This window comes from Erithacus rubecula (assembly GCF_903797595.1).
Source record: "Erithacus rubecula genome assembly, chromosome: 2".
NCBI lineage: Eukaryota > Metazoa > Chordata > Aves > Passeriformes > Muscicapidae > Erithacus > Erithacus rubecula.
Genome location: NC_136685.1, coordinates 6,867,108 through 6,883,788, shown reverse-complemented (window position 1 = coordinate 6,883,788; position 16,681 = coordinate 6,867,108). Strand labels below are relative to the sequence as shown.

The window sequence follows — 16,681 nt, the reverse complement described above, 5'->3', positions numbered from 1 at the left end:
CAGTTTGGGAAGCCTTTACAGAGAGTAGTCTATCCACTGCTTCCTCCCATTTATAGTAAAACAGGTCTAATGATTCTACAGCACTCAACTTGCTCCCTCAAGGAACTGGGTCTCAAACCATTTATACCTTTAATGATTAAAAATAGCACTTCAGTTTCAACCCAGAAACTTATTACTTCAGAATAGATATCATGAAAATGTTCTGGGACTAGAAAGATATGATACAAGCATCAAACTTAAAAATTAAGAAATTAATAATGCAATTGCAGAAGTAGGAACCAAAGCACTGAACTCAAAGCTCCTAATGAAACACTGGCACTGAAGCAAACGCACTGACATGCTGAGAGAATGCAGAGAATATGAATTAATAAAATCTTAATCGTGTCAGAATTGCCTTCAAGCATACCAAAGCAACAAAGAAAGTGCAAGCACAGAAGAATCAAAAAAATTACTTTACATAGTGTCAGAAGGTAAAAAGAGAGAAATAAAATTTAGTGCAACTGCATTGATCCAACAGAAAAGAGAAACCCAGCAAACTCCAGCTGTGATCCAGAACAACCAGAACCACCTCTTACATAAAGCACTCTTGCTAAAAACGAGTAAAGGAAATAACTGGCATTAACAGGATACCATCCATGGTGTAGACTGGCAAAACACAGTCTTCGTTATCTTTGGATTCAAGAGCAAAATGGAATGTGACAGCTGAATGAATACCAGAAATCATCTGTTGAGCTAAGATTCAATTTAGGCAGAGCAGTGGGGAGTAAACTGGTAACACACCTTGACTGAAGGCATTTGAACTAATAGTACTGATATGCATAGAAACAAAAGCTAAAATGAATAATAAAGCAAGAAAATACATAGAGCTGCATATTATCTTTATGATTTCTCTGCTTTGTATAAAACAGAGAAAGACAGAAACACTGTTTATTACCCATCTGTGAGCAAGCTACAAATACACTGCTATACATTATTACCAGTAGTCTCTTCTCTATTCATCCCTAAATCTCAAAACACTAATTTGATACTAACAGAGATTTATTTAAAACATGTAGTCCTTAAAGTCTGGAAAACACAAACTAGAAATAAATTAATAAAACTGATCTTTTCCCTCTCAATTTATCCTCTTAGAACAGTGACTACACCAGTACAGTCTTTCAACAGAACTGAAGAACACTCACAGCAGAGGAGTACTCACTGACAGTGCCTTCAGGTGTATCACAGGAACCAGTTGGCCAAAGCATGACATTTGATTAATTCTCAAGTTAAAATAAAAAGATTACTTGTAGCATTTTTGAAGGGGAAAGGATAGGGGTGTTTTGTTTCTTCTGTTTTTTAAGTTGAATCTCCTGGCCAACAGAACAACCAAAGTAAATCTTCACTATACTGCTGGTCTGAACACCCCAAAATAATCCTAATCCAGTAGTCCTGGACACAAAGGATGAGTACAAACCATCTCTACCACTGGCATCTCCAAGCATGTGAACACAAGTTCACCGAGTTCTCAAATAAGAGACGATACAACATTCAAACCACAACCACGCCTTGCAATTTCTGAAAAAGCCTCAGTCTGGTTTGCCACAGGTCGGTCTGTACTCAGACACGAAGGTGAGTTACCGAGCACGGCGCACGGGCTGTCCCGCCGTGTGCGGGGCACGCCCCGCGCAGCGAGCGCCGCACCCTGAGCCCCGCTCACCGCTCGCAACGCGCCCCCAGTGCCGCACACGCTGCTCCTTCTACAGCCCCTTCCCACGGCCAAGACATGAAATGAATGCTCTGACCTCCAACCTTCAGCTGAACAGTCAGATTTCTCTGCATTTTGTTAAATGCACACATAGCTTTTCTTTTTACCCACTAAAGAAGCTCGAAAGACCCTGAAAGTTACTTTCTCTTAATAATAATAAAGAAATAAACATTTTCAAAAAATCTGTTCCAGCCACAGGTTTTCAAAAACCTCTGCTTCTAACTTTAGGCAAATCCTAGCTTTTGATATTGAAATGTAACTTTTTCCACTTCACTTGACTCTCTGAAAAGACAACAATTTCAGACATGTCTCAATCTTATTTTTACTGACGTTGGAGAAACTAAATCCTGGTTATTTCTAACTTTCCATTTTCTACTTTAAAATACATATTTTGATTAACAACACATCTTCTTGGATGTCCCAGAATATTAATTGGAACTCTTATTTTCAAAATACACGTGAAAAAAAAACAGTTCATGCAAAGTTCTTGAAATGGGCTATCCATTAAAAGATCTAAAATACTTAGGAATATTTAGTGCATTTAATAAACTTTTATATTCTACAGTATAAGAAGACTGTCTTTCCAAAGTAAAACAGTTATTCATTAAAAAAATGTGACTGTCCCCAGTACCCCAATTAGTTAAATTCATGTCTCATACTTGCCCTCATATTATGTAACTATTCAGTTAACAAATAACTTGCTTTTGCTGAAACTACAACACATTTCAAACACCAATAAAATATACTAAATACATTGTTTAGCTGCCTGTCAGGTGGTTCTGGAAAAGCCAGTTGTTCCTTTGTGTATCAGTTTCTGAAAGGTAAAAAAATATGGATTAAAACATTAACTCCTAAAAATTTAATTGCATTAAAGATCTGTGTTAAGATCTATTGATGAGATTTAGGTAAGAGCTGGGTTTTGCTAGCACTAAGCTAATGCATTTTTGGGCTAAGCATACTAAGCAATTTTTAAAAAATCAGAAGGCTTCACCATCTCTTTGAGATATTTTAAGTTTTGTTTGGTTCCAAATTCTGCTTACTAGATCAACAAATTTTCTTATGACTACGATCATGTCATCTGACCAGAATCTAATAAATCCCTTCAAATCCTTTTTTTTTTTTTTTTTTTTAAGTTCACCACTTTGCTTTATAGCTTCTTTACAAAAAAAAAAAAAAAAAAAAAGGCAGGGGGGAAGAGAAGGAGGAGTAAAACTCTTTCTCTTGGTACAAACGTTCAGTAGCTGAAATGCTCTCATCATCATGCTCAAACCAGGTACCACACCTTGCCTTACACATCACACTATGCCCTAATTTCAGGATGACACACCACACTATCCACTCTCTCCAGCACCAACACATCCTCACAAGCTCCTCTCTTCCCCACCCCAACCCACATTTTCCTGGCAAGTACCTTCAGCCCCTTATGTAGGGGAGAACTGGCTTAGTGGGAAGAGGTAAGACCTGATACACTTGTCTGGGGAAAGAAGGTAACATGACTGAACTTGAGGTCGAGCATAATACAGCAGACTGTATTTGTGATGGTACACAACATACAGCTGCAGGCTGAACACCTACCTTTGTGTCCTAAAAACCCAGTGTAAAAGCACTTTTATTTCAAGGCTAGATTGGTTGGGGCTCTGAGCAACCTTGTCTAGTGGAAGGTGTCCCTGCCCATGGCAGGGGATTGGGAAGAGATGATCTTCAACATCCCAACCCAAACCATTCTGCCTCAGCCTTCAAATGACAAAAAGCTGAAAAATAAACGTATTGGGATTAGAGCACATTAACTACCATAGTGAGAACTCCAAGTTTCATGAAGGCCCTGATGCGTTAACCTTGCTGACAGCTTGAAAAAAGAATGTCAGCTTAAAAGAACACATCTCCTGGTTACAGTTCTCTAATTTCCACTTGTTTGCACACAGTCATTTATCAGACATTGGCTCTCCACAGGTGTTAAGGAAAAATAATGTTCGTGCTTAAGTGCTTGATGATCTTGGAATAAACAACTATTAACGATGTATTTCATTAGTGGTAATGATAGTAAAGAATGCCTCCAATGCAGGATGATCTGAATCCTTTTAACATTCAGCTTCTGTAGATTTTTTCAGTGAACAATGCTCCCATCAATATAGCCATTAAGAACACAAAGAATACCATCCTCTTGACTTTTTTCAGAAGAATAAATTCTTCCACATTTGTTCAGATTAAAAAAAAAAAATTCTTGTGCTGGAAGATCTGCTTTATTATTTCAACCTATTTCCATCTTATTTCCTGAAGCTCTTCAATGCTAGAATTCAGGTTATTTAATAAATGTGTAAGCTTTTGAGAAAAGTTAAAAGTTTACAAGTTAAAAATACAAGCACTGTTAATTGGGGATTTTCACACCTGCAACCATTCCCTCTGTCTGTTGCAGAAAAAGGCACCTGTTTGTATCCACACTGAGTGCCTGTCAACAGGTTCAGTGTGACACACAAAAAACCCTTGCAATTTACAGGTTACTTGGTTCATGCAAGAAAGGGAGAGTGACCTACAGAGCAGCCTGTGCCCAAACTGAGGCCATAAATAGTGAGCTGAGCTTTATCCTCCCATCATCAGCACCCTGCTCCAAGCATTTCCACCACCAGCACTCCTCCTCTTCTCCATGCCTTCACCAAAACTAGGATGGTACTGTGAAATTTCAGCTGATAATCAAATCAGAAGGATGGAGGGGAGGGAAAGGGAAGCCAGAGGATGTGGAGAAGATTAGTTTCAGCTGGAGCAGTAACGTGATCCTGATCCAGCTGATCAAATGGCCTGGCAAGCATTAATATTGGCCAGCCTGTTGTTTTCACAAGTGCAGAGTTCACAGCCAGATCTCACAGCTTGCAGCACATGTGAAATCACACACCTGCAGAAGAGCAAACCCACTGAGAAGAGTTCTCTACTTGCTGTATGGGGTCCACACCTCACTTAGAAGTTTTTCTAGTAGCTTAACTTAAGGAGAGTTTTCAAAACCACTGATCCTTATTTAACACTGAAGGAATACTTACAAGTAACACATTTTTAGTCAGAACTGCAATAACCATTTCTGTGAGTTTCTAGACTCTGTTAACAAAACTTTTAAAGCAGAAACTATATTTATGTAATTAATTGAACACCAAGAATTATTACAATTCTGATGTGGAAAAAATGAAAACATTCAAATGTTTATTCCTACGCTAAGTCCTCGAAAAATCTATCTTGTTTCTGTTTAACATATAAACCTAAATAAAGAAGCAGAATTATCTAAATGAGTATAGTAAAGAGGAGAACACAGTGAGAAGGCCTGAACCAGACTGTTCCCCAAGGTTTGGACACCACCAGGAAATAGACTCACTAAACTAAGCAAGGATGTATCTATAGCAAGGGAAACTAGGAAGGTGGCCTTCTGTGTGGATGAAAAATAAGATTAAAAAACATTTCTGCACCCCTAGCTACAATGTTCTTGAAGATAGTATTTTCAAAGGAGAAAAAAATAGAACTGTGTACAATTGTTATAGAAATCTTAAGATTAATGTAATGAAATTTAAATCATCATAAAAACCTGAGCAATACATCATAGAAATAATAGAGGATAGTTATTAAGTATTTGGAATGAGGGATTGCTGAAGCACAGCAACAAATTTCACTGCAAGTAATCTCTTCCACATGTAGAAAATGAACAGCTTCTTCATTTCAGGTTATTTAAATAGCTTGGCTCAATTATTTATCCATTTAAAATAAAGGAACTGTCTTGAGGCTGGAGAAAAGCAAAATGCCCCCTTCCCAAATTATGAAAACAACCAAACCAAAGCCTCTGCTCCAAGTGCTACTGGACACAAACTTTCTATCAAAGCTTTACATTAGTTAGGCCATCAGCAGACACTACTACAAGCATAAAGGTAAAACCACAAAATTCAATACAGGCAACAAGAACTGTAGAACTTGGAGAAGGTTCTAAGTTCTGTATTTCTAATAGGAGAACTAAAACTACCTCTTTCATACCTAGTTCAGCTGGAGTTGAAGCTGTTACAGCATACACATACTCAGTGCAAAATGCAAAGGCTTACAAAAGATTATACACTAATCTAAGGTTAAAAAGGTGCCTGTTTTAGTAGCTACCAAGCAGAAACAAACTAAATTTATTCAGAAAAAAAATCTAAGCACGTATAAATGCAAACCAACACTTGAACAATTTAAAGCAGAATTAATGGTTAAAATAAACCATGAAAATCTCATCAAAGGTAATGAAGACAATATTTCAAGAGTGAAGTCAGTCTGAAAAATTGTTTAGAAAAACCAGCAAAGCATGAAGTGTACACAAAAAAGGATAAAAACATATTGTCAGCTCCCTTTGAAATAAATGGCTTCATGAGTGATATTACTCACAGAAAAAGTAATCCATTAGAACTAAAACATCTAATAAATAATCAGCAATCTTTCAAAGGGTCACAGCTACAAAACAGCAAGCAAAATTCACAGCAATGAAAGCTTCAGCTCACTGATGCCTACTTGCTTTGGTTCAAGATGGGTTTTATAAAGTTTTACAGAGAAATCATTCAAAGCATCATTAGATTGGAATTAAAACTTTTCCATAGCACAGCAAACATTCAACAATTTAGGGCAGGATGTGTAAAACCATACCACATGCAATTGAAGCTGCAGGGGGATGGAGGTGATCAGAATATAATTACCTGAGCTAATTATCTTGCATAACCCCGAGCTGTATGTGATTCTCACAAAATTGTCATGGGCTGTCTCACAGCCATGGGTCAAACCTTCTGTTTGAAGTTCAGACAGAGACAGTAGTTGGAGAAGCAGCTTTTTTTAATATTACTTTGGGACAAGCCCAATATTCAGGGGAAGCAATACAGCACACAAAACATCAATACCATTTCCTGAGTACTCTTTGGAGGTCTTATCCATTCACTGGATTAGCCCTGAGACTGCTTCCTTTGAAGGCCCTGGAACAGTGTGACAGCAAGGATGCACCACTGCCTCCCAAAACAGACCACGGACACTTCAGGTGTCCTGAGAGCAGCCTGGACTCATCTGGCAGGATACATAAGAAGAATTCAAAATCAGGACAGCCCTTCAGTACCACAAAAGGATCATAAATGCCAACTGCATGGTATTTTGAGAGAACCCTGAACAAAGACTGTTTCCAACAATTGCTCCATTTCCCACTGCTCATAGCTATATTAACACCACACAGCCAAGGAATGGCCTGCACGACTCATTTTACAACACTGATTTTTCCTTGATAAATCCCAAAAGAGCAGCAGACCACTAAACCAGAAAGAACCCGAGATTTTATTACACACTGAAAAGATGAGCTTTCCTGGGAATCTTGATTTAAATTAAATTGTTTGGAATAACTTCAGAAGGCTTTATATTTCAGGATGTATTCCAGAGAACAGTAAAAGCATTGGCCTCAGCACCTTTACTGATGCTAGTGCAAACTCGAAGGCAATGTGGTTCTCTAAAACACAGATATTGGACTGGAGCTTTTTTCTTGAAGAGCTTTACATGCAGGTGGTCAGCAAGTGTCATTTATCCAGCATAAGGAAAATCTAATTTTTTCTATAGCTTTATTCTAAACACCACAGCATCCAGAACACTGTGAGACACTTTGCACAGACAAGAAAGAAAATACACCAGAGTCTTTCATAAAGGAAAACTTGATTTTTAGAAAGCTCTATTGATTATGTTTAAAATTTGCAATTTAAAAGAAATCATAATAAGTTTTTCATTTCCTATGTTTTCAACAACTGACCATTAAAGGCTTTTTGAAGAGTAAAATGTATCAACAAGTTTATGCTGCAAAAGCTGCATTATCACCCAGAAATCAGAAAACACTTCTATTGCTATAAATGGAGAAACTCCAATGAGGGACTCTGAAACACCCTGGCATCACACAGACAGGCTGCCTGGCTCTGTACCTTTCCTCACTGCAGCACCGATGTCACTCCTGCAGCCCCTGAGTGCTCCCATTAGCAATTAAGTACAATGGAGAGCTCAGGGCTGCACCGCGCAGGTTGAACAGTGTCGGCAGCGCTACTTTTAGCGAGGATCATGTGTTACAATTATCACCGTGCCCTCGAGTAGCTCTTAAGGCACTGCTAATGCTTTCTCGGCTAATTAAATTAAGCTAACCTTGTATACATTTCTAAAATGTCTAACTAGTACGCTGACAAGATTTAATAGTGTTTATTACACAATGAATTCTTGATCAACACTTTTGATTTGTGCTTTGAGATGACTAAGAAAAATTATTTCAATTGCCAAAGAAGTGTTGCCAACAATCACAACTCAGTATCTGAAAACATCAGACATCAGTAGAATTTGCACAAAGTGCAAATTTAAAGACTTATGGTCACAGGATCCTCAATTTTTTTCATTGTGTGAATGAAGCCCACTGAACCTATAAGCCTCATGTTAAAATTCTATGTCTCTATAGAAGATTTTGATCAGTTTTTCTTGTCATAATTAATGCTTTAATATAAAGCTAGAACCCTTCCCAAATTTTAATGCTCACAAGAAAAAAAAATCTGTATTTTTACACATATATGTATAATTTGTACAACAACAGAATATATATTTATGTAAGCATAGCTTCAAAATCTACTAAATAGAGTCTAAATCAGTCCTAGAAACAGCAAGAAAACAAAGCCCAGTTTTTCCCCTCTGTACCCTCTCTATGCACTCTGCTATGACATCATCTCAGACAATAAACTTCTTGGCTCCTTGATCCATTTAGTGAGGGATTTTGTTCATTTTAATCTGGCTTCTGGTCAGCAGACAGACACACATGTATTCATCTCCATCACTGACTGCATGGTCGCCAATCAATAATTCAAACCAGTTTACTTTTCAAAGCCTGACGTCATTGCTTTCTCCAAGCTGAGTGAGTACTACTGAGGGAATACACTCAACATGATAAAGGCATTTAGATATTACAGTCCATTTCCACAAAATGTGTGTTGCCTCCAGATTCAGAGCAAACAAAAAAGGACACCATTCACATATAACTTAACATAATATTAAAGCAGAAGACTAGAAACTTAAGTTCTTGGGAGAGAGTCAAGCCTATCATTAAAAACGCATGTGAAAAGCCCAAACAAATGGAAAAAAAACAAAAAAACCCAAAAAAAACCCAAAAAAAACCCCACAAAAAATTACATCAGAAAAATCCAAGAAGAAAAATTAAGAAGGAAATAAGAAATAGATACCAAAGAAATAGAAGTCAAGTCCTATTCCCTCATTTGGTCTACTCAACATCTTACAGGATGCCATTATATTACTAGCTCTTTTTGTTGTTAGTAAGGAACAGAAGGATGATCTTTTAAAATACGTTCTGGAAGGTGGCTACAAACATCCCCCATTGAAGAGCATTTCTCAGGGAGTCCCAATTAAAAGCTCCATGTAAGAAAATTAAGTCACACACTGCAAATAAGAAGCATCCCATCTCTGCCAGAGCTCCAAACTCTAGCTGCCCATTAACCTGATTAACTGCTGGTAGCAAGGCTGGTTTCCTGATGCAACACCCAAAAGATTTAGAAAGGGCAGACTGTTCCAGTCAACTGCAAAAAGAAAACAAAAAACAAACAGGAAAAAAAAAAGAAACAAACCAAAAACATACAACTGAAGGAAGAGGATCCCAGCACGCTTTCTGAACACAGTCTCGCTATCTGTCTCCCGACAGTCGCTTCCAAAAGCAAAGGCTTTGTCTCCCTACTGCTGTACTTATTCATGTCCTAATCACTGAAATCCTTCCCTGGCACTACTTCAAGAAGAGTCAGAAGCTCAGAAAGACACTGTATTGCCGACAGTACTTACATCTGAAGAATAAAAAGATTACATAAAAACAACTTTACAATACAGTGATAGATACATATTTTATAAAACACACTGGATGGGGGAAATAAGAAAAAAAAACCTTACTGGATAACTTCTGCTCATATTTGGCAATTACATCTTAAAAGGAAAGAAAAAACCCACCTCAAACGCATGAGATGTCTTGTGAAGCGAAACAAGTTCATTCCCATACACCAAAATTTACATTTAACTTTAGAAGAAATGCTCTTTTAGAAGTGTGGGTAATATCCTGAGAAGTATTTACAGTATTTTATACTGTTTTGCACAATCTCCTTTCCTTACACCATGACAGTAACATAATTTGAGTGCTTTAATGATTTGTAGTAAAAAACACTGTTCATGAATTAAAAATACTTGGAAAGAAGCCCAAGCTAGTTTTCTTAGCAGCAGTAAACTCCCTGAGAAGTAAGCCAGTAAGGGTTACTTCAAACTTTACTTCACAAACCACAAGACCCACGATCTGAATAAACAGAAACTGCACACTAGAACAAGCAGAACAGCTTTTTACAGCTATGGTGCTGCATCCCCAGGAGTCCACTGAAATTAAACAAGGAAGAAATAGGGAACAAGGAAAAGTAAGATGGGGGAAGGGAAGAACTGTGAAGTATGAAAGAACTGAAAGAGAAGCATAGAATGTATAGGTATAGGATAACTCATTAGTGATTTCTATTTGGTTTAGTATTTTAGACCAAATGGATGGGTAAAATGTTTTGTGAGAATTCCAGGTGACATCCTTCTGGTCTGCCTCTGGCTGCTGTTTTTCTACTCAGCTGATTAACTTCCTCCTTTACACAGCAGGGACGTGGTCAGTTGGTGCAGGACCGTCAAACACTAGGACCCTCAAGTTTCACTTCCATATTTCCATTGCTTTTATAATATGCAAGCAAAGCAAGCAGCTGTTAATACTAGCTTAAACCTTCAAAGCAATACGTGAAGTTTCACCAACCAAAGCAAAAGTCCTGCCCACAGTTCCTCCTGTGGGAGGAATTTCTTCACAGAAAGGATCATTAAACATTGGGAACGGGCTGCCCAGGGAGGCGGTGGAGGCACCGGCCCTGGAGCTGTTTAAGGAAAGACTGGATGTGGCACTCGGTGCCATGGTCTGGCTGACAGGGTGGTGATGGGTCATAGGTCGGACTCGATGATCTCAGAGGTCTTTTGCAACCTCACTGGTTCTGTGATTCTTCGATAATTAAAAACAAAAATTGCAGGTTTTGCCAACAAAGCTGTTTAGAGACAAGGAAGAAAGGAGACTCCCGAATTCTTTCTTCCACTTAGAATTTACCAAATGTTCATTCTCCAAAACGGGCTGTAGAATTTCACTTGCAGTTAGCCCGTCTAACCAAAACTACTACAGCGAGTTCGGCATGGAAAGCATTCAACTTAAACTTGACGGCAAAAATTACACCCTCCGTGCCACAAAAACGGGGCGGGGGTCATTCCCGAACACCGGCTTCCTCCTGTCGCAGCCGCCGCCAGCCGAATCGAGGTCATTTAGGGAAAAGGAAAAAAAAAAAAAAAAAAAAAAAAAAAAAAAAAAAAAAAGGCACACACACACATACACATAGACATACACACAAACCAAACCCGGGCCGAGGTTTATTGCGAAGTTGCTGCGGGCGCAGCTCCCAACTTTTGTCTGGCGGCGGCAGCGCCGGGCGCGGCCGCAGGGGGAGCCCCGCGCCGCCGGACCCCGCCGGACCCCCGCCCGCCGCCGGCCCCGCCGGGCACCGGCACCGCGGCCGCTCCGCCGCCCGTGTCCCCGCCGCCCCCGCCCCTGTCAGCGGCCCCAGCCGCTCCGGCGCTGGCCCCACAGGGACTGCGGCTCTCCCCCCGCGCCCCTGCCGGCTCCGCGGTGCCTCCTCGCCGCGGGCTGCCCGCCGGCCTCACTGTCCCTCCGACAGCCGTCTCCGCACCCGCCTCCCGCCGGCACCCGTGCCCGCGGCCCCCCCCGCCCCCGGCACCAGCGGTGCTGTCCCCAGCGATTCCCTGGCCTCGCCGCCTCCCTCCCTGCGGTCCCCCGCGGACCTCCCGGTCCTCACCCGCGCTGCCGCCGCCTCCTCCAGCCCGGCCGCATCTGCCTTGGTGCCCCTCTTAGAAGAGCGGGTGCGGGACGAGATGAAATGGCTGCCGGCCCCGGCCGCCGCGGCCGCCGCTTTGCCCAGGGGGCGCATAGAGCTCTTCCTGGTGTTCACCATGGCCCCGGCGAGGGGGGACACGGGGGGCGCCGCCGCCACCGCCGCCGGCGCGGAGGGAGGAGGGAGGGAGGGCGGACAGGCGGGGGCTCGGGCAGGGAGGGGAAGGGGAGGGAGAGGGGGAAAGGGGGGAGGAGGGAAGAAGGAAGAAAAGCCCTCCGGGGAAGCCGCTCCGCCGGGCAGAGACGCAGCCGGAGCCGCACCGGCTCCTCCCGCCGCTGTCGCCGCCGCCTCTCGGGCTCAGCCCGGCTCTAACTGGCCGCCATTACTGTCCCTGCTCCCTTTCTCTGCTCGCTGCGCGCCGCCCCCGCCAGCCGCCGCCTGGGGGCGCTGCGGCCCCGGCGCGGCCGTTCTATCCCGGCGCCGCGCGCTCTATGGGCCTGGCCCGGCTCGGCCCGGCCCGGGGGAGGCGGCGGCGGCCGGGGGTCCCCGGGGAGCTGCCCCGGCTGCGGCTCCGCGACGGGCGCCGAGCGCCCACACAGCCCCACGGCCCCGCCGCGGCCTGCAGAGCCGCCGGCCGGGCCTGGCCTGGCGTGACCCCGTGGGGCGGGGGGGCCGCCGCCGCCCCCTGAGGGCTGAGCTGAGGGCTGGGGAGTTCAAGGGCACGGGGAGCGGCTGCTCGGGGCCGCGGAGGGTGAAGGGCAGCGCCGGCACCCGGGAAGGGGCTCAGCCGCCTCTCCTGGGGGCTGGAGCCGAAGGCTCTGCTCGCCCAGGGAGGCTTTTGCCAGGAGCTGACCGGACAGCTTGGGCGAACGGATCTCCCGGGGAATGAGATCTGCGTAATTTCTTGGGGAAAAGTCTTTTCACGGTGTGGTGAGCCTCATTATTAAGAAATCCCCTTGATATCCAGGCTAGCGGGAGCTCACCCTTGCTTCTCCCATGGCGCCAGTCACGCTGTGTCCCGTGTTTCCAGCCTGCGCTCCAGGCTCCGTGCCGGTCCCGGGGAGCTCATTGCCCCCCCTGAGCACGGACACATGGCAGAGGGGCGAGGATCACAACGCATGACCCTACAGCGGATCCTAAATGCTTTCACATTACTCTCAAACTACAACCCTTCAGCCTATGCACGAACCCAATCCCTTCTCGTCGATGTAAGAATCATTTTCTCACCACTTGTTGCCCTATCGCAGTGCCTGCACATAAACCCCGAAACCAAAAAGATTTATGAAAGAAACGTAGCTTAGGAACACCAGCGTGCAGCTGTAAGTGACAAAGTCTCAGCCTTAATTTTTACACTGACTGGTTTGGCACTGCTGGGCAAGTCATTTCAGTGATGCTTGCTTCTTTAACCGAAAAGAATAGTATCATGAAATTACTGAGCACGTGATTCTGACTGTTAGGCTCAAGCAAACTTTATCTTTTATTTTTTAAAGATCTAAAGTGTGATAATATTTTAGTAAAGAACCATAAATTTAAAAATTATTATTAAACTTAAATTATTAAACTTATAAAATTAATTATTAAGTTAAAAATCAAACGATTATTCTGTTTTACCTGCATACTCCCACATCTTTCTTTTCAAGATTACAGTCTCTAAAAGTATGGTAGAATGTGTACTTAAAAACAGAAGATATGCAACAATGACATCAGACTATATAATAAGAAAATCAGCTTTCTAAATATCCAAGGGGAAAAAAAAACCCACAACTGTGAATAGTAACAAATTTTTAGTTTTATGTGATACTCCAAAATACAGTGCATTTCAGGGTAGGATCTGTTAATGTCTCATGTGGCATTATCTATTTAGAGTTTGTAATCTGTATTAGCAACAGTACTTTCATCTCCCGTCCCAAAATCTTCAGGGTCTTTCAAAACCAGAGTAGTTCTGCTCCATGAGATTGGTTTTGGTATGTTTTATATCCTTTGTTTCTTCACTTATCTGTTTAAAGATTATGAAGGGATGCAGTAATTTCATACAATTGTAGGCTAAAGGAGTATTTTAATTAAAAATTATAAGGGGTTTTATGAATGGTATTTGGAAATCACATCCTTTTAGCCTTCAAAAGTAGGAACAGAAGAAAACTGCAAGAGACTGCCCCTTACCAAACACCAGGAGATACGTACAGTAACAGTATCACATTATATATAATGACAAATAATGTACTTCAACATTTCTGTCCCGTAGTACTGACAGGCCATGAAACTCAGCTTTTCAGATTCTGCTGGTCTGGAAATAAATCTTGATCTTCAAGTTTTTGCACTTGTTACAAAAATATCCCCAATTTGGGAAAACCAAGGGATGAGTGGCCCAAAAAAGGGCCCAGGCTGCAGCAGTTACAGTGACTGTCATAACTCAGAATTGCAGTCATTGGCAGGGCTGTTTGGGGAAGCTTGCATAACATCTGCTTGCAACATGCCTGATTCAAACCAGCACTCCTCCTCCCATGAACACTGATGAGTCTTAAAAAGTAAAATAAACTTAATCAATATGCAAGCAAATTGATTTTCCTGGGTGCCTGTGCATATCTGCTTGAAATAACAGAAATTCCTTAACTCAAAAGCTATTTATTCTATATTTGCTAGCTATTTATACCACAGTTGTGTCTTTTTTTTTGTTTGTTTGTTTGGTTTTTTTTGTTTTTTTTTTTTTGTTCTGATCTCATTCCTGTGAGCCATACCCAGAGAGCACTCTTTATGATGCCAGAGGGACTACTGTGGAGAGATTGATGTAGTTAAAAACCCCTGATCTCTGCTTTGAACATTTGTAGTGCTTCATTCTCATTATGTTAGCATGGTAGGAAACACGGAAAGACATGCTTCATTTTGAATGTTTACTCCCTGTGTTGTTTTTCACAGATGGTTTTATTTACAGGTTTCTTAGTTGTCTTGTTCCTCTTAGAAGGTGTGGCTGGTTGTTTTGACTCAAATAGCTTATGGCTTTATAGCTTCTATGTCAGCCTCATCACCATTTTTAGTACTGACAATATAAATAAATCAATCATAAGTTACAAGGTTTGCTTGGTAGCTTTGATTGGATTTTTTTTTTTTTAATGCAGAGAACATGTTAACATAGGATTAATATTTTATATCACACATACTTGGAGATTTAAATGTGGTTTTACAAAGAAAGATGAATTACTGTAGAAACGGATTTAGAGTAATTTCACTAATCCACGAATTTACTTGTTCCCATTTTTTTCTATCTGTTGTTGGTTCAAGTGCCATATGAAGACAGAACAGCATTAAAAACCTATTTAAACTCCCTTCAGCACTCTACATGCAGGAAATGCTTGGGGAAAAAAAAAAAAAACTCTGAGTAGTGAGAGACAATGAAATAATTAAGAGGAGAAGGACTGAAACCGCATTCCACTAAGTATTACATTAAAAAAATTGTAGAGCTCATTCAGTTTCAAGATTTGTAGTTTGGTCTTACAGACAGATGTCTAAGTGCTTCTACAAATAAATGCCATTGGGAAGGGCCATATTTCAAATAGAACCAGTTTATAATGAATACTGAAGCTTACAGCAGTGCTCAATGTCCCTTTATCTCCAGTTGTTCAGAAAAGAGATTAAGGTATCTGAAAAATGTATTAAGAAGAAGCCACACCATCTGCCAAGGCAGGTACAGTGGGAAATTGGAAAAACATGAAAAATTACTTGAGCAAAAGAATCCTTTTCCATTAAAAGAGAGTTGGGGAATGAAGTCATATTGGGACATCATGATGTAAAAAGACATTAAAAAATTACCTAGGATGGAAAACCATGTTTGATACATAAATGATATTTAATGACACAAGAAATATTTGGAGATGGGAGATTTTGTTGTCACATGTCCCTATTTTATCAGGAATTACAACAAAAGAAAAAGTCCTTCATCCCTTATTCAGAACTTTTGCAGAGAGTTTGTTCCTAGTAAAGACCAGAGGGCTCTATTCAGTGAGTTACCATTTGCTTCAATCATAGGCAATTTACCAGAGATTACTTTGCAATATCTCTGAATAGCAGTAACATTCCAAAGAATGAAAATCAAATCATCTTTTCAGGCCTCTATTTATAAGCTCATATGTGTGCCTCTCAATCATGCTGTCAACTCCTCCTAGTTTCAGTTGAATCTTGAAATAAAAAAAGATTCACAAGAGATCTTGCTTTTGTAAACGCACCCTTAAGCCTTTTCCTGAGGGGGAAGTTAGGAAATTAAGATTGTGTGGTTACTCCTTTGAGAACTGTCCATTATGAAGATAGGCCCATAGGTTGTAAGTTTGGAAACTTCAAACAAGCAGTGTCCAGTAATCAGGATTGGTACTACCTTGACCTGAAACACAGAACATGATACAATCCCTCCACATTGCAGGCATTTTGCTATGTTATTAAAGAAGGCTCATTATTTGAAGACTACCATTGTCATTTTAAAATGGATAATAGTTATGATTTCAAATTAAATAGTTAATGTCCAGCATCATTATCAGCACACCTATCTGAAGATTATTTTCCACACTAGATAACATCAGTGAAACTTGAAGCAGGATCAGAGAGTGGGTTTCTTAGATAATTTTAAAAGGGTGTGGTAAAACTTCCCTCCTAATATTTCAGAATTATCTTTCCATCACATCTGGCCATTAGCTTCCATAACATTTTTCCTGTTGAGCTAAGGTCACAGTAGATAGTTTTTCTAACAATAATAATTGTGTGGAACCCATAGGCTGATGATATTGCAGTCAGGCATCTGCAGGGTCTGTTTTTCACTATCATTCAGGCTGTAAATTACTTCCATCTTGGACAAAAGTGGCAAATCATCTCACTTTGGTGCTTATGATCATTAATCATATGAAAGTAGCACCACCAGCCTGTTACTATGCTGGGTGATGTATAGCTTTGTAGTAAAAACCAGACTCTGTCCTAAAATGCTCACAATAAAAGTAGGCATTTA

General features: G+C 41.1%; 1 protein-coding gene across 5 annotated transcripts in view; it reads right to left on the bottom strand.

The window, feature by feature from the left end:
- Positions 1-12,133, bottom strand: part of ATAD2B (ATPase family AAA domain containing 2B) — a 70,856-nt gene extending 58,723 nt beyond the window's left edge. For 4 of the 5 annotated variants that reach the window (XM_079298036.1, XM_079298038.1, XM_079298034.1 and 1 more), the window contains exon 1: positions 11,662-12,127. In XM_079298036.1, the coding sequence (XP_079154162.1) occupies positions 11,662-11,817 (156 nt within the window). In that variant the 5' untranslated portion in view covers positions 11,818-12,127. Of the gene's footprint in view, positions 1-11,661 lie in introns of all 5 variants that reach the window. The other variant, XM_079298035.1, reaches the window with a different exon arrangement.
- Positions 12,134-16,681: the final 4,548 nt, after the last annotated feature.